General features: G+C 44.1%; 3 protein-coding genes across 9 annotated transcripts; 2 read left to right on the top strand and 1 right to left on the bottom strand.

The window, feature by feature from the left end:
* The first annotated feature begins 659 nt into the window (after positions 1-659).
* On the top strand, positions 660-12,245 carry trip6 (thyroid hormone receptor interactor 6). 4 transcript variants are annotated; one of them, XM_017438974.3, is made up of 11 exons: positions 671-766; positions 1,253-1,300; positions 4,090-4,300; positions 5,966-6,069; positions 6,831-6,944; positions 7,036-7,602; positions 7,704-7,800; positions 7,893-8,062; positions 8,155-8,333; positions 8,413-8,533; positions 10,001-12,245. In XM_017438974.3, exons 3-11 carry the CDS (start codon positions 4,099-4,101, stop codon positions 10,130-10,132), a joined length of 1,686 nt encoding a protein of 561 aa, XP_017294463.1. In that variant the 5' UTR covers positions 671-766; positions 1,253-1,300; positions 4,090-4,098; the 3' UTR covers positions 10,133-12,245. The 4 variants fall into 4 exon arrangements, with proteins under 4 accessions (XP_037832451.1, XP_037832450.1, XP_017294463.1 ...); XM_017438975.3 differs by having other exon boundaries at positions 738-879; XM_037976523.1 differs by lacking the exon at positions 1,253-1,300 and having other exon boundaries at positions 660-766; positions 7,707-7,800.
* Positions 12,246-12,586: 341 nt separating this feature from the next.
* On the bottom strand, positions 12,587-13,905 carry sst5 (somatostatin 5). Its single transcript, XM_017438964.2, has 2 exons — positions 13,065-13,905; positions 12,587-12,790 (listed from the first exon to the last, which is right to left on the bottom strand). The coding sequence occupies exons 1-2, from the start codon at positions 13,191-13,193 to the stop codon at positions 12,587-12,589; spliced, it is 333 nt and encodes a 110-aa protein (XP_017294453.1). The 5' UTR covers positions 13,194-13,905.
* A 620-nt stretch (positions 13,906-14,525) lies between these two features.
* Positions 14,526-26,655, top strand: LOC108249517 (interferon-induced very large GTPase 1-like). Of its 4 annotated transcripts, none has more exons than XM_017438953.3 (6): positions 14,526-14,765; positions 18,708-18,816; positions 18,912-18,959; positions 19,076-19,588; positions 20,888-20,925; positions 21,416-26,655. In XM_017438953.3, exons 2-6 carry the CDS (start codon positions 18,717-18,719, stop codon positions 26,258-26,260), a joined length of 5,544 nt encoding a protein of 1,847 aa, XP_017294442.1. In that variant the 5' UTR covers positions 14,526-14,765; positions 18,708-18,716; the 3' UTR covers positions 26,261-26,655. The 4 variants fall into 4 exon arrangements, with proteins under 4 accessions (XP_017294442.1, XP_037832447.1, XP_017294441.1 ...); XM_037976519.1 differs by lacking the exon at positions 14,526-14,765 and adding an exon at positions 17,477-17,522 and having other exon boundaries at positions 21,419-26,655; XM_017438952.3 differs by lacking the exon at positions 14,526-14,765 and adding an exon at positions 17,477-17,522.
* Positions 26,656-26,667: the final 12 nt, after the last annotated feature.

Below are 26,667 nucleotides of genomic sequence, written 5' to 3'. Positions count from 1 at the left end.
GATGAATGGATGGATGGATGTTTGGATGAATGGATGGATGTTTGGACGGATGATGGATGGATGGATGGATGATGGATGGATGTTTGGATGGATGATGGATGGATGTTTGGATGGATGATGGATGGATGGATGAATGGATGGATGTTTGGATGGATGATGGATGAATGGATGGATGTTTGGATGAATGGATGGGTGGATGGATGGATGGAAGAATGCATGGATGGATGATGGATGGATGGATGGATGGATGGATGGATGGATGTTTGGATGAATGGATGGATGGATGGATGGATGGATGGATGGATGGATGGATGGATGGATGCATGGATGGATGATGGATGATGGATGGATGGAAGAATGCATGGATGGATGATGGATGGATGGATGGATGGATGGATGGATGGATGGATGATGGATGGATGGATGGATGAATGGATGTTTGGATGAATGGATGGATGGACGGATGATGGATGGATGGATGGATGGATGGATGGATGGATGGATGGATGGATGGATGGATAGACGTTCCTTCTAAAATGCAGATAAGAGTATAAATGTGATACAGAATGCATTTTTGAAGTAATGTTTATATAGATAAAGAAAACTTTCCCTTTTTTTCTGACACTCCCCTCCGAACTTCCAAACGCCCCCCTCTCCTGCACGCGCCCCGGGCATGCGCGCGCAGCTACGTCACACGCTGGGAGAAGCAGCGCGCGGACCCGCCGCCGCCTCGCCGCCAGTGAGGCCTTCAGGACCCGCGACGGAAGTAGGTGAACGACGCTCCGGCGGGAAGCGGCGCGTCTTCGGGACGACTTTTTCACGGGCGCACGGGCGTCTAAATGGACGAGTAGGTCGGGTTTGCGCGGCTCGGTTCGGGTGGTAGGTGTCGGTTCACCGCTTCCTCCTTGTCGTGTCGTGTGTCGAAAGTTAGCCCCGGTGTTGTGCCGAAAAAAGCTCCCCCGCCGCGACGAGCGCCGCTCGACTTCACAACAAGCTAGCAAACAACTAAAAACACGCCTGTAATTAAAGTTAATCACGGCTGCTTTCCCTTCATTATGGGTTAGTTTGTCCCTTAAGTGTCATATTTGTCTCATATGTGTCTCACGGACGGATTCAGGCTGTAATTTTGGACAAACTGCTGTCCGGTTTGTTTCCCTGTCCCGTTTTATGACACAACCCTGCTGAATGTCCCGGGTGGTTTTTCTTAGTTTGCTTCTTGTTGTAAACCTTTTATTTTGTTCCCTGTGTGCAGATGAGACCCAAGGGCAGGGGACTGTGAGCTCACTGACTCTGTGAAAAGGTAGGAAACTCCTGAATTCATCTCCAAGTGTTTGTCACGGCACGTCAGATAAGTTGTTTTTATTTTATTTGTACCAGATAGCCCACATTGCTGATAGATTTAGACCACCGTTAGCTATTTGCCTTCAAAATAAAAGCATTAAAGTGGCTCAAACATAGGGGGAAAAAAACAATTCAAGGCAGCATATCTGCTGCCTTGAATGTTTAAACAAAGAGCTTGTTAGCGCTCAGAGTACGTGTCGGGGATGACTCTCGGCTACTACCACGCCACGGTTTTCAGCTCTGTATCTGTAAAATTCCCTAAAGCGTGACCATTTCTGCGTCTGCTGAGGTCAGTGAGCTGTAGACGGGCGTCCAGTGATCGCTTTCTAGGCCTGTCCAGTAGTTTGTGAGATATTTTGCTAACACACGCAGAATCAGTCACATGATCTGTTGATTATTAAGGAACAAAGTGGAAACCTCAGAGTGGCCGCTGTCTTCCAGTTTTCTCTTATTCTGCTGTATTTTCATTGTGTGTTCCTGCTCGCCGTCAGCGCCAGCCGCTCCAGGGCTCGGCACGAGTTGCGGCTGATCTGGAAGATAAACGGCGTCATGCCGGCGGCGTGGAAACCCGCGGTTGGCCTCGGGGCGTGAGGAGATGAAACCAGCAGAGATTAATTTCTCAGGCCGGCCTGCTCATCCGGATCCAGCCGGTGGGCTTGGTGGAATCGGGGTGGGCGCTGGACGCCCTTGTCCTCCTGAGGACATCCCCGACCCGGCTGGGTTTGACGTTGACCGCTGCCCCTGCCGCAGACAGGAAGTGTAAAAGCAGCGAAGCGTCACGGTGAAAACGCGCAGCCACATCAGCCTCTCGTCTGTCATCTTAATCCTCTTAGCCCCGAGGATGATGACACAACCCACGTCCAATCAGCGTGAGTGGGTTATTAATTCCCGCGCGCAGACGGCCGATTCTCTTTGACTTCACATGCCTCGCTCCCCGTACTTCAGTCTGTCTGGGGCTCATGTCAGTTGCACAATAAATCCGCTGCTATTCTTAGTTCAGAACTGTCCTGACAGATGTTTCGACGAATACGAGAGCTTCCCCAAACGTGAAGTCGTGTTCAGGTTTGTGATTTAGTCACTTTGACTTCAGTTTATGGTGCCGACAGCCTCCTTTTTATGAGCAGCATTTGTTTAAGCAGCCGCTCGGTTATGAAACATGCCCGCAATCAGAAAGAAAACTTTATTTTGCCGTTGAGGTTGCAGAAAAGCACCTGTCATAGTTTTGTCGGTCGGTTCTGATTTCCGAGCTCTGCACGGCTCTGACCCGCCTCGACCACTTTTGGCTGGTCGGGGATGATTCCTATTGATTTCGAGGTCAAGCTCACAGGTGAGCCCTTTGTGAAAACCTCGTCTGCGCTCCAACTCCAGACACCAGTGTTCAGGGTTGTTGTGTCAGGGGATGAATGCTTTGGGTTGTGATTACTCAGTTTACTAACAGGAGTATGAAGTATCTTTTTAGTCATACTTTTGTTTCTTATTATTTATCCTCTGTGTGGTTTCAGGCATTCAGGGCTGTAGCTTCAGATGGTTCCTGTCATAGGAGAGCTGTGCAGGCACCACAACTCTGGGCCTATTTTGAGAGAGAATTTGCTATCCAAATTTTTTTGAATATGTTCAAAACTCAAGCGACAAGACCGCGAGCCTCTGCGGCTCATACGAGGAAACTGAACCCCCAACTCCGCAAATGTTTCGAAACATTTTGTAGATTTCCTCTTGAATGCTGTTTGCAGACTAGTTGTCGCCACCAGCCCGGTTGGATACCGAGTCATGGTGCGTTCACTGACTAGCAGAAAAGGTTGTTTTAGGTTGTCAGTCAAGCTGAAACCCATCCAGTTTCCAGCCTCCTGATTTACGCGTTCCTGCTTCCTTCTTATGTACCGTATCTTCCTCACTATAGGGTGCACCGGACTATAAGGCGCATTAAGTGAAAAACAAAACAGTCCCTTCTTTTCGGAGAATACTGCACCGACGTAAGCGTCAAGTATAAACGCCTCCAGAGCGCTGTGCACGACTCTAACTGAGCCTTAATGCTGCGAGCGGTGCAGCTTTGTAGTTTAACCAAAGTCGTACTAAAACATCACGACTTCTTGCATATATAAGGCGCTCCGGATTATAAGGTGCACTGTCGTTTTTTGGGGAAAACTGAAGACTTTTAAGTGCTCCTTATAGTCCGGAAAATACGGTAGATCTATAAAATGCATTAACTTGTTTCATGTTAATTGTTTCTCTTATATATTGGTGGAATCCTGACATCTCTCAGGTCCGAGTCAGCACTTGGACGCGGCAGCCGTCGTGTTATTTATCCGCTGTAATATATTGTTACGAGCCAGGTGTTTGCATGTACGCAGATAAATATCATCGCTCAACGTTTCCTGCTCCATTTTGGTCCCAGCTTCGTTTGGAACTGTCTGCTCTGGGTGGGTAAACACTCCACACAATAACTATTGTGGTGGAGAAGCACCTGTTTGCGTGTCCGTGTGTGAAAACACACACACTCGCACATGTTTGGGAGCGCGCTGGAAACCCCCCCGAGCGTCGGAATCGCTGCTCACTTTTTTTTTTATTTTATTTTTTTTCTTCCTCCTCGACTCTGAGCCCCCATTGTTCAACACGTGTGTCCTTCTGTTGCCATAGGAAACCGACTCCGGAGCATCCCACAGTTTCCAACGGTTACCACAGCTGTGTTTGAGCAGGAAGTGGCGGTGGTGGACTTGTTGCTGTTAACACGTACGTTTTGTCTGATCCCAGAAGCCTGACATGTCCGGCCCCACCTGGCTGCCGCCAAGAACTCTGGACAGCCCCGAACAAGCCGTCCCCCAGATGTCCCACTCGGCTGGGGCGGCGATCTACCAGGCCCCCAACAAGAAGGGCGCGCCTGATTTCAGACCGAAGTACGGCCCGTATGATCAGAACGGAGGAGGAGGGATGAGCAACAGATACATGGCAGCTGGACCCACAGGTGACAGAGCCGAGGGGGAAACTTTAGATGCTGTAACATCTTCTAAGCATCCTAAATAACTCTAATTTCACTCCTTCTTTGTGTGTAACTATGAAAAAGAGGAACTGTTTGTCACATAAGGAAGTGTGGTTGATCTGAGCAGGAAGTGAAACTGGGAACTGTGCGGTCGATATGTTGTGTCGATGTTTTTAACCTGCGACAAACAGCTGGAAGAAGAAAGTATTACGCAGTTTCCTAAATGTATAATATTCTCTGCTGTCAGTTGTTTGAAATATCAGCTCATGAGTCACAACTTCCTGTTCTCTGTGCTGCTTGTAAGCTGTCCCTTCCTGAGGTTGTATTAAAGCTTCAGACCCCTCCTAAAACTCTTTATGTTTCGACTCCCAGCAGCCAGACTTTCTAGTAGTCTTTTAACTTGGATTTGATCAGTAGTAGTCCAGTTTTTCAAAGGTTTCACCCATTTGTTGTCCAGTCCTTGTATCCGACCATGACATTATGTCTAAAAACCTGCAGCTGACGAACATCATCTCAACGTTAGGTCTTTAAGAAACCAGAAATAATTTGACACAAGACTCGAGAGCTGCATCATCCTGTAGTTCATATCGTAGCTCTGTAGGAAATGTCAGGAAATCCCATTTTCTTTCTGTCAAACTGTAATCTTTGACGTTTCTTTTTATATATAAGTTCAGCTAAAGAAATCGGAGCAAACTCTTTGTGCCAGGCTGAGAAAGTTTCTAAAGACTCCCCTGAGAGTCAGTTTCCCGTCATGTGTCGACATAACGCTGTCGTTTGAACAGTTTGCCCTCCAGTCAGGGGTGGAGATTAAAAAAATTTACCAGCCACTCAAATATTTTACCAGCCACTATTTTATGTTGTGACAAAAAGTTATTTCATATGATGATGATGATGGAGGTGGGTGGAAGCAGTTGTGGTGCAACTGCAAATTGCAAAAGTTACCAGGGGGAACCAAATATTTCAGCCGTCTGAAATAATCTGTTCCCCCTCCAAAACATGGGACAAAAATAATTTACCAACTACTCCTTAACTGTGTTTATTCCTCTGTATTATGTTATTATTAGCACATTTAATTCCTAAAAGAATGATGTTTTTTTGTTTTTTTAATGAGAAATATTTGCCCAAACAATTCTGTTAATAGATAAGTCATTATTTATTTTAATTATTAATTGTTTTTGTCCACACGTTGTCTATATTGTGCATAACAGAGTCTGTCTGTCTATCTATCACGCTAGCAGAACAGTGGGTTAACTTCGCCAAAACAAGTTGTTTGACCTTTCACGGTCTCCGTAGTTCCCTTGCAGCGCGAGCACAGCGCGGCGGTTACGAGCGTTGAACATGAACGCGCGGAGACGCAGGGGAACCGTATCTGATGGGAGAACGCGGCTCGACGTAACAGCAGCAACTCGAGCACATTGCTGCCTCCTATATGTCAAGAGGACAAATAACACCTTTTCTGTTCAAATTGCCAACCCGCCACAGTGGCGTGTGTGTTGATCAAATTCACCCGCCACTTCAAATATTTACCCGCATTTGGCCGGTGGCGGGTGTTAATTTCCACCCCTGCCTCCAGTGTCGTGTTTTTTTTTAAAAAACTCGTTCCGCGGCGAGTCTTCGGACAAATGTTTACAGTGTGTGTTTGTCAAGCAGGCGGGCCCGTTCATCATCCATCAGGCGATCATTATTACTCTCCTCCCCACGGCCCCAACGAGGATCGCAGCTGGAGTCCTCACGTGGACGGCTACGAGCTGGTGGTGGGTGGACACGTTTCAAATGCTTATTTCAAATTCAATCCATGAAAACGGAGCTTCAGACTTCCTGCCTGAAGCACGTTTATCGCTATTTTAACAGCATTTCTACTGAACGCATAATATCAATGACGTTCATCTGGTTCAAATTTAAAATCTCAAAAATGAACGTGGAATTCAGTTAAGAGAGAAAGTTTATTATTTAAAAGAAAACCAACACATTTCTTTAAGTTTTATGTTTATTCCCAATGATTTTTATCAGTAGACAAAAAAACGTGTCTCAAACAATTACTGATTATTTAATCGGTTTATATATAATTGTCAATAACAGGAAACTGCAGATATTTAGTTTAGGTCACTTTAACTTTTTTTGTGAGTGGTCAAACGTTTCAGTGTGAGGTTAAATGATGCAGTGTTAAATTTTTATTACGTTTTCTGATAATAAAATACTACATTTTTATCTAAATGTTTCAGGTTGAAATGCTATAAACTAGTACATCTTTATTGCTGTATTCATGATATTATTACACTTAACCGGTGCCTCATGTTTAGGTATTGATCAAGTTGGAAAAACTGCTTTTACTTTGAATTTCTGTTTATTAAAGTTCAAATCGGAGACATTTTCAAGCATCGCTGGTATATTTAGTTAAAGCATTTAGGCTTAAACTCTGACTAAATGTTTTCAGGCTGCTTTAGAAGTAAGAAAAAACCCTAAAAGAGTGAACCCTGTGACCTGATTACATCTCGTGTTGCTGTTGTTTTGTCAGCACCGCGGTCCTGAGAAGCCTGCCAGCTACCACTCCAAGATTGACGCTGACATCGACTCCCTCACGAGTATGTTGGCCGATCTGGACAGCCACCCGCAGGACTCCAGCACTCAGGTTGGACCGAAAGAATTCACAGTTAAAAGGATGGAGAGTTTGGGAAACGGATCGGTTTTGAAGTCGGACTTTGTTTCTGTTTTCCTCGCAGCTCTACGACAACGTGCCTTACAACAAATACATCTCAGGGGATCATTACAAACACCAGAGTGCAGCCCCCCCTCAGGGCCGGGCGGCCGTCGGCTACAACTCCCACGCCCACAGCCAGTACCACCCAGTCTCGCCGTACCCCGGCGAGCACCAGAGCCCCCAGTACCCCCACCAGCAGGACTACTACTCCTCTTCCAGCCCGAAGCCCTACCCCCAGCCCGTGCCGGCCTCCTACACCACCGCCTCGACCCCCACCGGGCCCCGGTTTAGCGTTCAGGTCAAGACGGCGCAGCCCGTCACCTACTCTCAGAGCGGCCGGCAGGCGGAGCAGGCCTACACCCCTCCCCCTCCCCGCCAGCACGTGTCACGACCCCCGGCCCAGGCTCAGGCCGGTCCGCAGGGCTGGTACCCGTCGCACCCCAGCTCCCAGGTTCAGGAGATGCGCTCCGAGGCGGGGTACATGGGCGGCAGTCTGGCGGCGGGAGGACGGGGTAACCAGGTTCCAAAGAGGGGGATGGAAAAAACTCAGACGGGGTCTGTGCAGACGCCTTCTTATCAGTCCAGCAAGGTATATCTGCTGCCAGTCAGAACGTATTACTAGGAGGTGTCAGGAAATAAGTGTTTTATCTTATTTTCTGCTGTTTCCAACAAGTTCAGTCTTTCTTCCAGCAGGGGGCAGCAGCGACGAGGCCTGAGGAGGAGCTGGATCGGCTCACCAAGAAGCTGGTATATGACATGAACCACCCGCCGGCAGAGGACTATTTTGGTACAGCAGCCTCACATGGAGCCGTAAAATAAGCAGCTGTGGATTTGTCTTTTATAGATAGATATATTTTACACTGACACGTCTGCGCTCAGGTCGCTGCGCTCGCTGCGGTGATAACGTCGTCGGTGACGGCAGCGGCTGCATCGCGATGGAGCAGGTGTTCCACGTGGAGTGCTTCACGTGCATCACGTGCCACGCGCGTCTCCGGGGGCAGCCCTTCTACGCTCTGGAGAAGAACAGTTACTGCGAGAGTTGTTACATTGTAAGCGGCCGAAACACGACAGAACGTCTCGAGTTTCTTCACGGTTTCCCAGGCTCGATACAATCACGCTTGTTTGTTTGTTTGTTTTTTAGAGTACGTTAGAGCGCTGTTCAAAGTGCTCAAAGCCCATCTTGGACCGGATCCTGCGGGCCATGGGGAAGGCCTACCATCCTCGCTGTTTCACCTGTGTGGTCTGCAACTGCTGCCTGGACGGCGTGCCCTTCACTGTGGACGCCACGTCTCAGATACACTGCATAGAGGACTTTCACCGGTACACACACACACACACCAGGCAGCAGGTTTGCCACTAACTTCCACTAACTTTGAGGTCTGCTGCTCGTCCCTGACAGGAAGTACGCGCCTCGCTGCTCGGTATGCAGCGAGCCCATCATGCCCGAACCGGGGCAGGAGGAGACCGTCAGGATTGTAGCTCTAGACCGCAGTTTTCACGTCAACTGTTACGTTTGTGAGGTGAGTCGGCTGTTTTGTTTTCAAAACTTCACAACGACAAAAATACAATTTAAAGCCTTTTGAAATGTACGAAATAAAAATAAGAGATGTTACAGTCACGAGGAAAGAAAGTCCACCCTCTCTCATTTGTAGGGTGTTTTGTGTCAGGACAATAAAAAACAATTTATTCTAACATTAAGTGTACAAAAACACGACAGAATGAAACCAAAAGGGAAGAGCTGTGTGTGAAAAAAACTGAGATCCAGAGGAAGCGGCAAAGATGGGGTCAGAGGCTCAGCTTCAGTCAGGAGCTGCTGATCAGACGTATCGATGAACTGATCGCCTCCATAACAGCAGCAGTTTGATCGCTTCGCTGCTCCGGAGCGGACAGGTGTGTGTGTTAACACGACGCCGGGGCGGAAAGACATCAGCAATGACCTCAGAGAGAAGCAGCTGTTGGGAGGGGTCAAAGGTCATTTCCGAACAGAGAGAAAGATTCTTCACGTTTCAAACAGCCGCCTGTCGGCCCGGGAGTGGAGGTCGCAGCAGATTCACCCCGAGGTCAGACTGTGCAACGACCAGAGAAACTCTACAGGCTTCAGTTAGCAGGTCAAAGGTCAAAGGACATGACAGGACAATCAGAAGAAGACGGAACATGTTTGTCTCGTCTGGAAGGACTGCAGGAGAAAACCTCGTCTCTCTGAAAACAACATGGCTGCCCGACTGAGTTTCATCTGAATGAAGCAGAAGACTTCTGGAACAACGTCCTCTGGACCAGAGTGGACATGTTTACCCATAATGCACAGCGGCACGGCTGGAGAAAACCAAACAGCAGCTGTCGGCACGGTGGTGGAGGGCTGATGGTTTGGGCTCCTCGCAGTCACCGAGTCGACCCTGAACTCCTCTGGAGACCAAAGGACTCTAGAGTCAAACGTGAGGACATCTGTCCAACAGCTGAAGTTTGGACCAAACTGGGTCCTAAAACAGGACAATGATCCACAAACAGCAGCTGCTCTACAACAGAACGACTCAACGAGAAGAGGATCCAGGTTCTGGAACGGTCCAGTTAAAGTCCAGAACCTGAACCTGAAGAGAGCTGAGCAGAACCTCAAAGAACTGAAGCAATGCTGTAAAGAAGAATGGGACAAAACTCTTTCCTCAGCCTAGAGAAAAACAGACAGACAGAAAACAACTAAAGCGTTTGTACTGATGGAGGTTCTACAGCCTGTTGGGTCATGGGGCGGACTTAGTTTTTCACACGCAGCTTTTTCATTTTGGCTTTTCATTTAAAAAGTAATGACTCTGTGGAATCAGTTGTGCGTCTTTGTACATTTGAAGTTGAATAACATTCGAACCAGGTCGAGATGAAGTCATTTTCCTCACGCCCTGAAGCGTGAAACCCACGAGCCTGTAATTAGCCGGATTTATTTCCCTCGACTCTGCCTGAGCGCGTTGAGCTAATGTGACCCGAATGTCCGTGTCGTCCAGGAATGCGGCCTCCTGCTGTCATCCGAAGGCGAAGGTCGAGGCTGTTACCCGCTGGACGGCCACATCCTGTGTAAGAGCTGCAGCGCTCGCCGCATCCAGGACCTGTCGGCCAAGATCTCCACCGACTGCTAAAGTTTCCACACAAACCCCCAACGCATCGCCAACGGCACCGACACACGACTAGGTTTTCTTTTTCTCTCTCCCCCTTTTGTTTCTCTAATCATCACTCCTGAAAGTGTGTATTTGTTGCTGGCTGTCAGACTCTGCAGTAAAGCCACATCGCCGCTGTGTTTGCCGTTACATTTCTCCCCCTCCACACTTTATTACCTGCAGCCTCTGTAATTTTTGGTACATTAATAATCATGCTTACCTCAGTATTAGTACGACGGTGGCCTGGCCTGCAGGCAGCTCGGGCTCCACTCTCCACGGTTCCGCTCCGGTACTGATCGTGTCTCACTTTATGGACAAAATCAAGCTGAACATTTCCAGTTTTTAAAACTGAACACAGATTTTTTTTATTTGTTTTTTGTTTTTGGGACAATAATTCTGACAACGACTTGTGTAAAACCTATCCAAAACAAATTATCCGAATGAATCTTGTATTTTTATAAAACACTATCAAAGATCTCTCGTATTAAAAGCACAGAACCTGTGGAAAATACTGTGACTGTACAGAAACGCGCTGGCTTGGCTTTCAGGCTTTCGAGCTGTGAAACCTGCGGTGAAGTCGCCTCGTAGAAAGAGAAACGTAGACGAAAAGAATGTGTAGCTCGCAATCAAGGTTTTCATTTTGAGGTTTTTTTTTTGGCCGAGCACTAACAATAATTGTTTTTCCTGACAGTGGTGTCGTTTAGTTTTTTTAGCTCCTAAAAAGGTTTCTGCAACTGAATGTTTCCAAAAAACCAATCCTTGCTTTAGTTTTGTCGATACTTTGAGTCATTTCGAAGATGACGGTGCGACGAAGCCAAACCTTCTGCGTCCTGAAGGGAAAGCATGGTGTCGGGCGCCTCCTTGTCAGGAGTTCCCGCGTGTGGCGCTAAAAGCAACCCGAGCGCGTCGAAATTCATTTCTAGAGCAAAGATAAAGCTAGACCCGTGTTAAAGGGGTTTAAAGGCTACCTTTCCCTTACGCTTGGTCACTTTCTGAAGCAATAATGTTTATATTTTTAAAGAGAATCCTCACAAAATGTTGTTTTTTTTTTTTTTGCAGATAAATCTCTTCAGCTGTAAATTATTTGGGTTATTTTTGCACTTGTGGGTAAAGTTGTTCAAATCTGAGGGTTTTTTTTTCCTTCCGTCCGCATTTTTGTACACGTTTAACCTGAACGGGGTAGCTGGGATGTTTTGAAGACGGGGGTTCTGGGCGAAGGTCATGATCCGTTGTTTCATCTGACGAGCTAAAGGCTAGTCTGAACGGGGCCGACTTGGAACAACTCCAAAAATTTCATCGCGGATCATAAAACCGTTGTTTCTATAAACCTTTACATCGCCGTCCGTTTTGCAGTACGCTGGTTGTTAAAGCAGAAACGAAGTGGTCCTTTTGGGAGTGCTACAGCTAGCTGCTACTGCTTGTGCTCGCAGACCACTGAGCTGTACGGTAAACCTGACGGCCGTGTAAAGATTGATACACGGACCACTATAATTTGGAAACTGCTGTTCTTGGACTTTCTCAGACTAGCCGTTAGCTCAGCTGAGCTTCAGAAAGGCTATCCACAACAGGTAAGATATTAGCTGCTCCTAACCTCTCCACAGAACCCCAGCTCAAAACATCTGAACTCTCCTTTTAAAGGTTTGAAAGCCTTCCTCATGGTTGTCATTTAGCTTCATAATAATAATAATAATCCTTGTTTTACTGTGAATTTAGATCATGTTGAAACAATTCAGAACTTGTTTTTTTTTTGTCAATTTATTAAGATTTATTTACAGTTTATATGCTTTTTACCATCAGGGATGACGGTTAATAGATCCTGTTGAGATTTAAAAGCCCTGAATCGCCTCCGTGTTCCTGAGGCGGATCTTTTTGTGTCCATTGCATTCATCTTATATATCATCTTTACTCCACGCTCCTTTAAGATGTTGTAAACGGGAGCTTTTATGAGGGGGGGTAAAAAAAAAAAAGGCTCTGCTGCACAAATTGACTTTGCTCCGAGGCCGTTTTGTACTAAATAAATGTGTTGTTTAAGCACACACAGGTAGTTTAATGAATGTTGACGTGTGGGTATAATTAAAGCATCAGCAAGTTCAAAGGTTTGTCTAATTCTTCTTTCAGCTCCAAGCATGAAATAAAATATGAGTTACGCTGTTGGAAATGACGGCTCAGGGATGATTTCTGCCACTTTAATTTAGAACAAGTTGAAATATTTTGCATTTCACAGAACGTAAGGCTAAACTACACGATGGAAAACACAATACAGTAAATAGAACTGCCAGGGTTTAACAACAGTTATCTTTTGTCACTGTCTACAACCAGAAAACCGTCTGTAAATCCATGTTACTGTAAGTTGCCCTGGTTCGAGAGGGGAGATAAATGTCGATCGATCCTTTTTTTTTAAGAAGAAAAAATGCTCCGGCTCGACGTTCATTGACGCTAACATGCCGTAAAAGACTTCCAGAAGAAGTTGCGGCAGCCTGGTTTTCGCGCTCGGTGGGCAAATTGAGCGTGGCGTCTCATCAGCCTCTCCCTGCCTCCTCCCAGCTCCTCTTCCTCCTCCTCCTCCTCGCGGATCGCCTCTTTTCCTCTCGATGCCATCAGTTCAGAGGCAAACCTCAGAACGAGCAAATGGCTCAGATCCTGGAGGGGAACAGAAACGTTGGTCGAATTGTTCGCATTGTTCCTCTAAACCAGGGGTGTTCAGTCCTGGTCCTTTAGGGCCGCCGTCCTGCAGGTTTTAGACGTTTCTCTGCTTCGACTCACCTGATTTGAACGACTGAGTGATTAACAGGCTTCTGCAGAACCTGAAGACCCGCTGAGGAGCAGAGAAACATCTAAAACCTGCAGGACGGTGGCTCTCCAGGACTAGGGTTGGACCACCGCCGTCAGTCCGAACGTCAAACTTGGTGCTCACCATGCCGCTGATGAAGTCCTCTTGGAGGATTTCTGTCAGCTGCTCCCTTCGTGGAGCACCGCCGACCCGCGCCAACAGCCCGGACAGACACGCCACCGCCAGAAGAACCTGCACCTGAGAGTGAAACATCTCCACCCAAATCGCCACAGTTTAGCTTCTAACTGGAGTCTTTTCAGTTTCGGGGCGTCGCTGCGATCGCCTTGGGTGGAACAAACCTTAACGAACCGGTGCGTTCGAGCTGAGTGGTCCCACTGTGGTGGCCGGCGTCTTCGTCCTTAAACCCCCTCCTCCTCGAGCAAACGGGAGGGATGGGATTGGCGGAGACGTCACAATGTTGGCACTGATGAACCAAAACACTTGCAAGCAAATTTCCCAAATACCAACTTTGGGTTGGTTATTTGCGTATTGAGCTCTTTTTTTTTAAAGAAAATTTGAAGGAAAACGAAAATGAAAGTCAAAGTTTCAGACTGGCGTGGAGATGGTCGGGTATAATCGAGCGTGTCAGGTTTTGCGGGGGTCCCGTCACACCAGCAGGACCTCGTGCTGTGCAGCGATGTTAACGACGCAATGTGACTCAAATGTTAACGAGGCTGCGTGGGCCGGTCCAAGGCGCCCCCCCCCACACACACACACCTTTCAGAACATCACTTTGAGTCAGGAAACGAACACTAAACAGAAACATGTCAGCCTGTTGTTCCCTCTGCCTAGGAAGTGGTATTTTCAATGGGATTAACAAGATTATATTAAAACCACTAATAATAATAATGATCAGATTTGGATGGTTCTGGATCGCACTGTTTTTATCGACACCGTGGCCTCGGCGGAGGTTGGTGCTCTCCGAGTGCTTCCAGTTATTACGTAAAATAGAAAATAGCTGCGTAGTTCCGACCCGACTCCGGAGAAGTGGGGACACTCACGGCTGACATCACGAATATTTCTCCAGCTGCAAAGCTCTGAGGACATAGAAAGGGGACGAGACGTCAAATGGGACATTCTAGAGATGCATCTGTTTAGTCGGTAATAGTAAACGAAGCATGAAAACCTCAGAAATGTAGCCTCAGGTCAGTCACAGAAACCGCCCCAAGTGGCGTTACTCGAGCTCAAGATGGTGGCTAAAGCAGTAGCTGCTTCAAATTCGCACTGACGAGAGGAGGTGTGCCGGCACAGAGGTCATCTACAGATGATGAAACGAAAGTATGACCACGTAAGATCCAAGGTTTCAGGCATCGGGACAAAACTAAACAAAAACGTGACTTTTACGAGGTCTTAAATCAGGGGTAGCCAATCCTGGTCCTCGAGGGCCACCATCCTGCATGTTTTACTCGTTTCTCTGCTCCAACTCACCTGATTTGAATCAATGGGTGATTAACAGGCTTCTGCAGAACATGAAGAGGTGATTTAACCACTGAATCAGGTGTGTTGGAGCAGGGAAACAAGGAAAACATGCAGGATGGTGGTCCTCGAGGACCAGGATTGGACACCCGTCTTAAATGAACAAACAATTGTTCAGCAGCTTACAGATCCGCTGAAGTAATCGGCCCCTGTATGACCTCTGTCTCACATCTTTGTGGAAAACCCACACTTTTTTTTAACATTGCTTCAACCATTTGAGGTTTACCACAGTTCCTTAGCCACTCTTTTGGACCCACGAGGTTGTACCAGAGCCGACTGCTGAATGTGCCGGAGCCGTCAACGCCACAGGTACTCTACCCTTTATTTCTCCATGTGTAATTATTGTGTTTCTCTTACCTCTCCAGTAATGGGTGTTATATTGCTGATAACTCTTATCAGTCAGCTGCCAGGGAAAGATCTGAGCTACGGTGTACGTTTTAGGACATCCTCGGGTCTCAGAAAAAAGATCCTCGGAGAGAAACCTTCTGCAGGTGGCGCTGTTGTCGGGATATTTGTTTTTCCCCCAAATTTATTCATCTTCATTGTTACAACACAAATAGAAAGCCAACTGATATAAACACAAATGATATTCCACAAAGAAAATGTGTGTTTGATGCAATTTCCATGACAGTAATCCCTGTTGATAAAACTGAGTTGTCTTGGCAATTTAGTGACAATTTTTAACCCCCTACCATTTTAAATATGTTGTTGTTTCTGAAGATGGATAAAAAATAAAATAAATCCTAACAACAGCGCCACCTGCAGGAGGCTTCTCTCCTAAAATGTTCACCGTATTGGGCCTTCAGCAGAAGACAACTTGTGGGATCTTTCGGACAGCAGAGTTGGTTTGTGTTATTGTTATTGTGCATCATTTTCTTAATATGAAAGACGGTAACCCCTTCCTTCGTGAAACAGCAGCTGCCACAGTGGAAGCGCAGAGATCTCTGTCAGAGCCCGAACTACGTAAGACAGCCAAAAAGTATCTTCCCGAGCCAGCACAGCTGGTCTTCTCCAGAGCTGGAGAGGTAGTCTGCCTCGGAAGGAGTCGACTGAAACCTGTTTAAATTCAAATCTGTAAACGCTTCACACCAGCAGGACCTCCTGCCCCACATAGTCCTCGTTTGATATTTAATCAAACCAAGTAGCACAAGCACCACCTTCATTCCACAAGGTTTTATATACATGTATATGCCGGATGCAGAGTATTTATTAAATAGGAATTCAAAGCTGTAGTGAGGCTTCGTCAGGCCTTTCCATTCAGATGCAGTTCTGGCACAAAGCCAGCAGGTGTCACTCTTCTGACTGGTAAATCGTCCATAAACCAGTTGCGTCAAAGAGGTTTGTTGTTTCACGGGGCTTCAGTTTTACCATCACCAGGGTTTACAGAGACTCATCATTGTCTTTCTGTCCTTAGCTGGCAGGACCGGTGTGGTCTTCTGCTGCTGCAGTGTTGTGTTCAGAGATGGGATGACAGCTTTTTTGTTTTGTTTTCTTTAAAGGGGACCTATTCTGCTTCCTTGGATATGGCTGTGGGCTGTACAAAACATCTTCATTACATTTAATACACAGAATCCTTCTCAGGTATTGAGATTTCACCTGATCAGTTCTGCCTGTTTTAGGGCTACGTCACTATTATGCAGATAAGCTGCTGTTGGCCACGTCCCTTCTCAAAATATAAAAACTCTAAAGGATTAAACGCTGCGGCTCTGACCCTCATTTATATTGTTATTAATTCAAACTCTGAGGATTCTGACTTTGGGACAGGGGCACTTAGCGGTTCCGAACCACCATTTATCGAGTTCGACGGCGACAATCAGCGGGTCTGAAAGCAGACTTGTAGCGGGTCGGGTCAGCAGCGGTACATGTTTTATACTGCAGCCGACAACAGAACATTTTCCTTTTCCAGCAGACATTGTTCAGTAGTAAAACCAGCTGAACAAACCTGACGGTCTTCTTGTAACGAAGTGGGCGGAGCTCCACTTGGGTTGCTAGGTGAGGGGCTGGGGTTGCCAGGTAACAGGGATTGTGACACAACAATCCGGAGGTTTTTGAAACAGGTCGTTGTGCAGACACCAGAAAACATTTACTTAGTGTCAAAAAATGGGTGTTTTTTTTGGCACTTAGACTGTTTCTAGAAGCAGCAGATCCCCAAATGGAAGTCCAAAAACATGCAAAAAGTGAATTTTGCATTATATGTCCCCTTTAAAATCAATTATTTTAGTTTTCCCAAGCTCCTTAATGTCCTGTTTGCATTCCTTTCTGTCACACCTGACACTTTCGTTGCATTTGTCCCAACTTTTTTTAGATGGTTTGCTACCACAGAATTCAAAATTACCTTATTTGTTCCTAAAAATGGTACAGTTTATTAGTTCCAACATTTGAAATGTTTACTACGCTCTGTCATTTATACAATATGGATTTATAAAAATCCCAAACTATAGCATTCTGTTTTTATTTACATTTGCTTTCTGTCCGAGTTTAGACTTATAACAAGTGACATCAGAGAGTCATGCTCATTTTAACAGGTAAGTATATTTAACCATGAACATCTACTGTGTATAAATCTGGATGTTTTTATTATTATTATTAATAATAATAATAACATGACCACATGTTTATTAATAATAATAATAATAAAGAACCTTTTAATTGCTATCCTTTGATGTAATGAATTCTGACAATTTCAAGTGGTCCTCGAGTTATCAGGGTTAAATTTATTCACTTTTTTTCCAGCTTTCATAATATAATATTTTTTTTCTGTCTTGTATTTGTTTTTAGTTAACAGAATTGACAGGATTACCACCACAACCATGTAGCTCAATGAGTTAATCTACTTATTAGTACATATTTTAAATTTAAAGAACTTATGAGTATTCATGTCAACCTAAATAATGGTTTCTTGTAAATCCAAGGTTTCTGGGAAACCGTTGCTTTTAGTTTCACTTTTAAGAAAAAACTCTGATTGGTTAAGAGAAAGTAGGAGGGTCTTTGTGAGATTTATATAATCTGTGTTGCGATAGAGGAAATAGATTCAGATAAGAAGAGCTCAGTAATCCTCGAGCACAGGTGAGTATATTTATAATGTAAAAGTTTGCTCTAATGTGTGTGTGTGTGTGTGTGTGTGTGTGTGTGTGTGTGTGATCGGGGGGTTCGGACAAACGTTGCCTGAACCATCATTTGGTTTCTTTTTCTGAAAGACTGTTAACTGAGGGAGGGGGGGGGGGGTTCCTGACCCCCTCCTTGATGGGACAGCGTGGAAAATCGCGCATGCGCACCAACACAGCCAGTAGCTGTCCTGTTCTGGAGTAATGGCGGATCGCAGAGCGCCGCTTGTGCTGCTCACTCTTTACAACATGTAGTAGAAACGCAACCTCACTGCAGGTCTGAACATAAACTAGAATTCACCATTTTAGACGTGACTTTTTATGCTGGAGTCATTGGTGTCTGCACACATGCCTGTGTGAGCGCCATCTGGTGGCCTGTGATGGGAACTACAGCTGGTTGATGTGTTTGTAAAGAAACACTGCTCTCTTCTTTCTCCAGACTGAGACATGACACGGTGGACAAGACTGGAAGTATTTCTGATTAGTTTAGTGATAGAGCCTAATGTATGATTGATTTTAGAGGTGTAAAGTATCAGGTTTCTAAAATTGAAAGTGCTCAAAATTGTAATTGTTTGGGCAGAAAATATGAGAATGCTGTGTCAAAAGCTGTGCAGCTGTAGGATTGGACTGTAGGAATGAGTAAATGTAGGCAGAATAATTTCTGTGTTGTGTTTGATGTATTATTATTTTGATAGTAACTTATATATAACTTAAGAATCCATTGATAACTCTTGTACATCAGAATTACTGGATTTAATTCTAAAACCAGGAAACTACAGGAGCTTCAGGGGGACTTCGCCCCCAATAGGGCGTTTAGGTCGATGTAGTGGAAATATGATGGCGTAATAAAGCCACTCAGACTTTTATGACTGAACAATCACTGAATGTTCACCTAAAACACAAAGCTTCGGTGCTTGTATATAATAATTACAGGTTATATAATAATTTAGTTTTATTTGATGCGTGAATGACATTTGTGTAAATATAGCAAACTGTTTCATCTTATTTAATTATAACAGTTGAAGTAATTCTCATAGTTTTTGCTTGTTTGTCAACTAATAAAAATGCTTTTTTGTTATCAGTTGGACAAAACCATAGAGGAATACTTGTTAAAATAATACAATAAAACCACTTGTTTAATTTTTAGTCTGAATTAATGGAAAAACCTGGTGAAGACCACCCCCCAGAAACGAGCCATGGCAGCACGCAGGGAGAGCCTGAAAACAGATCGGCTCCATCTGCAACCAAAGAGAAAGGTAGAGTTATCTCTGAGTACTAATGCTATATTTAACCTACTGTGTTTTATTTAAGCTTCACAAAATGACCAAAACGGTGACATTTTATTTTACAGAAAGGTCTTCTGAGGAGGGGGACTCACCAATGGACACAAGTGGACCAAGTGAGAACCAACTCATCTGTTTTATTCATCAAATCTTAGTAAAATCTCAGACCACATGTTGAACCTGTTGTTGTTCTGTGTCCAGTAAAACATGGCGTGTTTTTCTTCTGTTTCAGTTTACCTTGACCTTACACTTGTGTTAGTTGGAGATTTGAGTTCTGTTGAGACCGGAGCAAAAAACCTTCTACTTGACCCTGATGAGCAAACAAACTTTTCATCCAAACTATATGATCTGTGTGGTCAGCGCATCTCCGTTGTCAACTTACTTGGCCAACAAAGCACTGAAAAACTCCCTTTAATTCAGAAAATTAATGCCTTTCTCTTGCTGATCTCAAATGGCTTTCATGTCAGTCATTATGATTCAGGAGTGCAGTGGTTAGAAAAAACATTTGGGACACAATCACTGGCTCATTTAATGACCGTTGTGACCTATAATTTAGGTGAAAACTGTGAAGGTATACTAGAAGACCTGAAAGCTTTTGCCAGTTTTGATGAAAAAAGATTCCACACATGTACAAAGAGTATGACAGAGGCAGGGGAGATAGCAGATCTACTGAGAAAAATAAACAACATGGTCTCTGTAAATAGTCCACGCTGCTACACTGGACTGATGCAGGAAAATAAAACGGGTAAGATTTTATTACCTTTTACTGCTTAAAGAGGTTTTTAAAAAATTGATTAGATTAAGATTAAAAAAGCTGTATACTGAATATTGCACATGTCTAAGATAGACTTCTGAACTTGTGAGGTGTGTAGAACAGTGTGTGGTTGTGATGAGTGTGTTAAAAATTGTGGTGGCTTGTGGGAAGAAGCTGTCTCCGAGTCTGGTGGTCCAGGTCCTGATGGACCTATAGCGTCTGCCTGAGGACAACGGTTCAAAGAGGTGGGAGCCGGGATGTGAGCTGTCCTTGGCAATGTTGGAACAAGATTGTTGACTGAACACCACAATGTTAGTCTCAGGACCTCATCGCTGTAGGCAGTCTCATCTCCTCTTGAGATCAATCTCCCCACTGTAGTGTCGACCACAAACTTCACTATGGTGTTACTTTGGAGGGCGGGGCTATAGTCATGGGTGTTAAGGCAGTAGAGAAGGGGGCTCAACACACACCCGTGTGGAGAGCCTATGGGGAGTGTGTGGGTGGAGGAAAGATGTGGGCCCAGTTTGTGAGGAAGTCTATGACCCAGTGGCAGGTGGATGGAGGGAGACCTTGGTCAGTCAGTTTACTGACCAGGATGTCCTGTAGGATAGAATTAAAAGCTGAGATGTAGTCAATAAAGACTATCCTGACGTAGTTCTCCCAATGTTCAAGGTGGCGCAGCGCTGTTCTGTTCACCCTGTAAATGAACTGATGTGGATTGAAGGTGGAGTGAAGGCAGGATTTGATGTGGTGCAGGACCAACCTCTCAAAACACTTTGTGATGATTGGAGGGAGGGCCACAGGGCAGAAGGTATTGAGACAGACAGTGGGTGATTTTTTTTTTTTTTTGGAAACCGGAATAATAGTTGTGGTTTTCAGACAGGCTAGCATGTCGGTCTGCAGCTGGGCGCGGTAAAGGATGGTAAAGACCTGGGACTTTTCCCACAAACAGGCCCTTAATACTTTCCCAGGAACTCCATCTGGTCCAGTGGCTTTCCTTGGATTCACACTGCTCAGCTCCTGCCTCACGTCATGCTCCTGCACAGTCAGTGGGGTGTCTGATAGGTTTGGGTTAGGCTAATTGAGACCACAACTCGAGCAAAGAAGCTGTTTAGCTCCTCTACCTTTTTATTTAGAAGACTGTTGTCCTCCAGTTTCCAGGACTTTTAACCCAGCTGAGAACTCTGAGAGAAACAAGCATAAACTGAGCTAATGTTAGCTCCCAATGATATTAATATTTGTTAATATCAGCTTGTTGAAATCTGAATGTGTTTTTACTTTCTCTTGCAGAAACCTCTGATGAGAAATTGTGTGAAAACAAGGAAACGGTAGGAAGCTGCTTCAAGTTAAATATTCATTTTCTGCTAAAACCTAAAGCCGTAGAAACAAAAGAAATGTCTTCATCAAACACTTTTACTGTACTGTAGATAGGACTTCAACATGTTCCACCATTGATGTTGAACAATAGCATTTTATGGTCTGTAAGAGTTTATTTAACTGTACTTTTTAAAGTGGTTTGGTTTTACAAGTTGTATGTCCTAGACGTGCCTGACAATGATGGCAATACTTAAATGTGGCCCAAATTATTGATACGTGTTTTATAGTACATTTTAGGCAGTAGTGCAGTTAGATATGGCATGCATACTCATTTTGTTCAAAAACACAACATAATTAATTTTACTGTCCAAATGTTTATTATGATGAACAAGGCATAGAAACAACATTCCCAACATTTATTTCACATATTATTAAGGACCATTTAATCTGTCCTATGAAGGGATTTGTTTTTAAAACACAGTTTATCTTTGTAATTTACAGCAGCCAGGGAAGATTTCTGATGAAATTATTCAGAAGCAGCAACATCAAGAAGAAACAGAAGCACTGTTTGCCAGACTTCACCTGCAGGACAGATATCAACAGAAGTTGTCCAAAGTTGACTTTCTTCAAATAAGTCAACCTATAACACCATGCCATGACACATCTGAGAAAGATCTGGCATATTATTTTCTTCACAAGTTAATCATGTTAGATTACAGGGCCAGATATATTCCTGTTAAACAAGACAGTATTGAAGTTACTGAACCAAAGCCTATTTCTGTGTCTGACACAAGTGAAGCAGATGAAGATGATTTAGAGGACTTTTTGAACACAAATGTAACCACACATCAGCTAAAACAAACTCACATTCATCCAATGGATGTTCAAATGGCAGTATTTCACTGCTCAGACAGCTTCCTCAGGCAGATCATGATCACAAAGTTGTCACAGTGTCAGTATGCCTTACCTTTGCTTGTTCCTGATCCATTTACAATGGAAACCGAGTGTCCTTTGTGGACCTTCAGACAGATAACAAAAACGTGGAAGGTAACCAAAGGGGATTCAAACATCACCATGAAGAGTGTTCCAATCTACAAAGCTGAGAGACCCTTGGTGTCTTTTTTCCGTTTGGGTTCACTATCAGTGTCTAAGTCTGAGCTGATGAACTCTTTGATCAATGACCGCCACAGCACGTTCTTCCATAGAAACTGTGCTGGAAGCACCAAATCTCGCCTTTTATTGGACGGTGTTGCAGAGATTGCCTGGTACTGCCCTGCTGGAAAACCCAACGATGCCTTCAATGACTGCATTGCCTTTTGTAATCTTCACGGTGATGCTGTGATGACTGAAAAGCAACGAGACATATTGATTGAAAAATCATCTGTCAATGTTGTGCTGGTGCCAAAGCTCCAAAAAGATGACAAGAGTTGGCCAGTAATATCAGCGCTTTTCAAACTCAAAAAGCCTCTGATTTGTCTCATTGTTGATGATACCTGTGATGCTGTTGAAACCAAGAAAGGAAAATACAAACTGGGACTTAAAGAAAAAAGTCAGTCAGATGTATCTGGAGTACTTAAGAGAATCATTCAGGAAGTGTTGTCTTCTGAAGATACCTCCATTTTGAAAACATCCTTCCAGCTTGAAACCATGGCTGAGGTCTCTGGAATCAAAGTGGATGAAAGTAACCCTATGTGTCAAAAGGGAAAGATTTCTGCGATGAAAATAGATGACTTGCTGCAGGGTAAAGATGTTTCAAGGATCAAAGAAGAATTTCTTGCTTGTCAAGGTCAACTGTGGCACAAGTGGTGCGAAAAAAACAAAGAACTCTACCATCTCAAAGGACAGTCCATTGAACAGGAGAAATCCATGAAGGAAAGACAACTGATGGAAATACGGCAAGAACAATGTGCTGCTTCCTGCAGTGAATTGATGAAGCTGTTCACCAAAAGCCTCTCATCATTGGAATCAAAAGACAAAGAATATTTTCTGAAATGGACTCAGATTCTAACGGATGCCCTCTCCACAGACGATATTTCTTCAATTCTTCAAAGCTATGATAACACCTGGTCTGAGGTGTTGGCTTTAAAGAACAAACACGACAAATCAGAAGTTTTAGAAGCCAAGAAAGCTGAGCTTGAAGGCTTATCAAAAAAGCTGCAATCTGCAACTTTTGGCTTGGAGCACATTTTCAGAGAAATGGGGCAGATGTATGAGGCTCAAAAATCATGTCACCCAAACAGAAGATGGGGGGAGTGGACCAAGTACCCAAAGCTGGCTGCAGATCTGCTGATCTCTGGACACCCTTTGGAGCTGCTGGATGGAGACGCCGGTCATGTTCCTTTGAAGTGGATCCCTAGTCTTTTAGAAGAAGTCATCAAGAAGCTGGGTGACCAGAAAGTTTTTGTGCTGTCAGTTTTGGGCGTACAGAGCAGTGGAAAATCAACAATGCTGAATGCAATGTTTGGACTACAGTTTGCAGTGAGTGCTGGCAGGTGCACCAAAGGTGCTTTCATGCAGTTGGTCAAAATATCTGCTGAGTTCAAGAAGAACTTTAAGTTTGACTATGTTTTAGTGGTGGACACTGAAGGACTGCGTGCTCTTGAGCTGGGAGGCAACATTTCTCTTCATCACGACAACGAACTGGCAACATTTGTCGTTGGTGTGGGAAACATGACATTGATCAACATCTTTGGAGAGAATCCAGCTGATATGCAAGATGTTCTGCAGATTGTTGTTCAGGCTTTCATGAGAATGAAAAGAGTTAAAATTACTCCAAGTTGTATTTTTGTCCACCAGAATGTTACAGATGTTGCAGCAGCAGAAAAAAACATGGATGGAAAGAGACGCCTGCAAGAAAAACTGGACCAAATGACCCAACTAGCAGCCAAAGAGGAGGATTGCAGTGCAGAGTGCTTCAGTGACGTTATTGCATTCAACGTCCAAACAGATGTAAAATACTTAGCCCAGCTGTGGGAAGGCAGTCCACCTATGGCCCCTCCGAATCCAGGTTACAGTGAGAGCATCCAAGACCTCAAAAATGTTATTCTCTCCAAAGCATCAAAGTCTGATGGGGTCAGGCTTTCAAAGCTCAACGCAAACATTCAGGACCTGTGGAAGGCACTTCTAAATGAAAACTTTGTTTTCAGCTTTAAAAATACTCTAGAAATTGCAGTGTACAGAAAACTTGAGGTGCAGTATGGAAACTGGACCTGGGCCATCAGGAACAACATGTTGGAGATCGAAAACCAGCTCTATAACAGAATTGAAAATGGAGACCTCAACAAGGTTGAGAAAAGTTACCTGGTTAACGAAACAAGCAAAATGTACGAAGAAATCAAAACGGCAATGATAAAGTACTTTGAGAACGACAAGGAGAAGGAAATGTTGGTTCAGTGGCGAGGCCGATTTGAAAGCAAAATCAAAGAGTTTCGTGATGAACAGGTGAAAGTAGTTAAAAGAAAACTGGATGGAGTTATCGAACAAAAGAATGCTCGGAAAAAGATGGATGACAAGAAGGCAGTCTTTGAGACTAAACTGATGCAGAAGAGCAAAGAACTCGCTCAGCAGTTAAAAGACAAGGCCAAAGATGACGAAGAACTACAGAAGCAGTTCAGCTTTGTTTGGAAAACCTGGGTCACTGAATTAACAAGTGATACAAAACCTGTTGAGGACATCAACTTGGAAGAGGATCTGTCAACTATCCTTAAGGAGCTCGGTGTGGAAGAAAATCACTTACATGAATTTAAAACAAGTGGAAGATACAAAAACATATCTAAAATGGGTAACTATAAAGATTATGTAATCTTCCGCAAGAAACAACGTCTCTGTGAAGCAAGTGGACAACCTGACAATGATGAGAGGAAAAGCAAAGACGCAAGCAAACAAGGAAATGTAGTTACAACATTTCTCGCAAACCTTTTTAGCACCAGCTCATCAAAAAATCAGAACTCTGACAGCGATCTTTCTTCCCAAGACCAAGAACAGATCAGGAACCTCATTAACAATGCTAAAGAAATGTCCCTCAATGCAATCAAAGAAAAGCCTGTTTCTACAAGAGGCTATCAATCTACTTACTTGCAAGAAATGATCCAACTAGTCATAGAAAACGTGGTCAAATCTGAATCCGCATGGAGATATTCTTTAAAAAGGGAGTTCACAATTGATCTCATCCTGTATGTGTTTGACTTTGCCAAAACATGGTTTCAGGAGTCCCAGGAAAAATTCAGAAAGAACAACGATCCACTCATTTATCTGGAAAGTAAGAAAAGTCAGTATTACAACATTTTCAAAATCTTTTGTCAAGGAAGCTCCTCTGCTGTCGTCCTTGCAGAACTAATGTGTGAAAAATTGAACACATCCATTGCTGAAGCTGTTTATACCAAAACAGCCATGTCTCTTGCTAGAGAGATGAAGTGTAATTTCCCAGTGTTCAGTGGGAACAGAGTAGACTTGGAGAAACACATGTTGAAATCACTCGCTGACAAAGAGAACTTCAATAGTTTCATTGAATACATATATTATCCAAGGAGACAATCTGAGGCTTTCATAAAAGCAGAAGTACAGAAATATATCTACACAGATCAAGTAGATAAAGTAGATGATATATTCAAAAAACATCATGAAGACATCAACACACTTGTGAGTCAAGCTTTTTTTACTGCATCAAAGAAAGTCCAACCCCCCCTCGGAAACACAAACACGTGGCTGAATGAAGTATGCAGTCTGCTCAAAGATGAGCTAAGGCTTGACGGGTTTTGTTTTCAAAACTTCGATGACATCAAGGATTTTGACTTCCTCGTGAAAGAAGCAAACAAAAAACTGGAATCAGTCAAGAAGCAAACCGACAGTTTCTCTCGGGATGGAATGAAAAACGCACGACAAACACCTGAAGAAATCCTCATTGAACATTTGTGTAAGTGCTGTTGGGTAAAGTGTCCGTTCTGTTTTGCTGTGTGTACCAACACAGTGGAAAATCACAGTCCTGACGACCACTGCGTACCTTTCCATCGATCTGCTGCTGTCAATGGAACACATTACTGGAACACAGATATCTTCAGCATCCAGTTCTGCACATCAGAAGTTGCAAGTGATCACAGTTTTTATCCTGACAGTGATTCAGACAAAACCTTTCCCTATAAATGGTACAGAACTGCAGGTCCACAGTTTGCCTCCTGGAAAATCACCCCTGATGAGTCCAAACTGCCCTACTGGAAATGGTTTGTGTGGAGATTTAAAGATGATCTGGTCAAACACTATAAATGCAAATTTGAGAAAGATGGAAAGATTCCCGAAGATTGGGATAAAATCTCTAAAGAAGAAGCTATAAAAAGTCTGGAGGAAATGTAAGAGAACTCTGCTGGAGCTGATATTGTTTACGAGGTTATTTGGGTTTGTGGCAGAGGAATGTGGACCATCGGCTATGACATGAAAAGATTAATTCACTGAAAGACAAACATCAAATTATAGGAAAACTCAAACACACAATGATAACAATGGAACAATAATTATTAAAACATCCAAAGTTGCTCACGTGTTATTTTCAGAAATGACATTTTCTATGCCAAAGAAAAAACGAGTTAAGAAGTTTCTGGTTAAAATGGACTCTTTATTGTGTATCTTTTAGAGAAAAAGAGAATGAAACTGTAGCAAAATTATTATATGTTATTCTGCTCTGAGACACTTGTTTGATTATGTGCCTTTTTTTTCTCATTTCTTGGTCAATAAAAATCTTATTGCAAAAATTCTGTTGCTTC

Source organism: Kryptolebias marmoratus, linkage group LG7 (assembly GCF_001649575.2).
Source record: "Kryptolebias marmoratus isolate JLee-2015 linkage group LG7, ASM164957v2, whole genome shotgun sequence".
NCBI lineage: Eukaryota > Metazoa > Chordata > Actinopteri > Cyprinodontiformes > Rivulidae > Kryptolebias > Kryptolebias marmoratus.
This window is presented reverse-complemented; position numbering and strand designations above follow the sequence as displayed.

Excerpts from the sequence above, each read along its gene's own strand:
- trip6 (XM_037976522.1), top strand. The coding sequence starts at position 674 with ATGCGCGCGCAGCTACGTCACACGCTGGGAGAAGCAGCGCGCGGACCC. Across the intron at positions 7,603-7,703 it reads CTTCTTATCAGTCCAGCAAG|CAGGGGGCAGCAGCGACGAG; the intron begins GTATATCTGCTG and ends TCTTTCTTCCAG. Across the intron at positions 8,063-8,154 it reads ACTGCGAGAGTTGTTACATT|AGTACGTTAGAGCGCTGTTC; the intron begins GTAAGCGGCCGA and ends TTTGTTTTTTAG.
- sst5 (XM_017438964.2), bottom strand. The coding sequence starts at position 13,193 with ATGTTTCACTCTCAGGTGCAGGTTCTTCTGGCGGTGGCGTGTCTGTCC. Across the intron at positions 12,791-13,064 it reads AGGACTTCATCAGCGGCATG|GATCTGAGCCATTTGCTCGT; the intron begins GTGAGCACCAAG and ends GTTCCCCTCCAG.
- LOC108249517 (XM_017438953.3), top strand. The coding sequence starts at position 18,717 with ATGGAAAAACCTGGTGAAGACCACCCCCCAGAAACGAGCCATGGCAGC. Across the intron at positions 19,589-20,887 it reads GATGCAGGAAAATAAAACGG|AAACCTCTGATGAGAAATTG; the intron begins GTAAGATTTTAT and ends TTTCTCTTGCAG. Across the intron at positions 20,926-21,415 it reads TGTGTGAAAACAAGGAAACG|CAGCCAGGGAAGATTTCTGA; the intron begins GTAGGAAGCTGC and ends TGTAATTTACAG.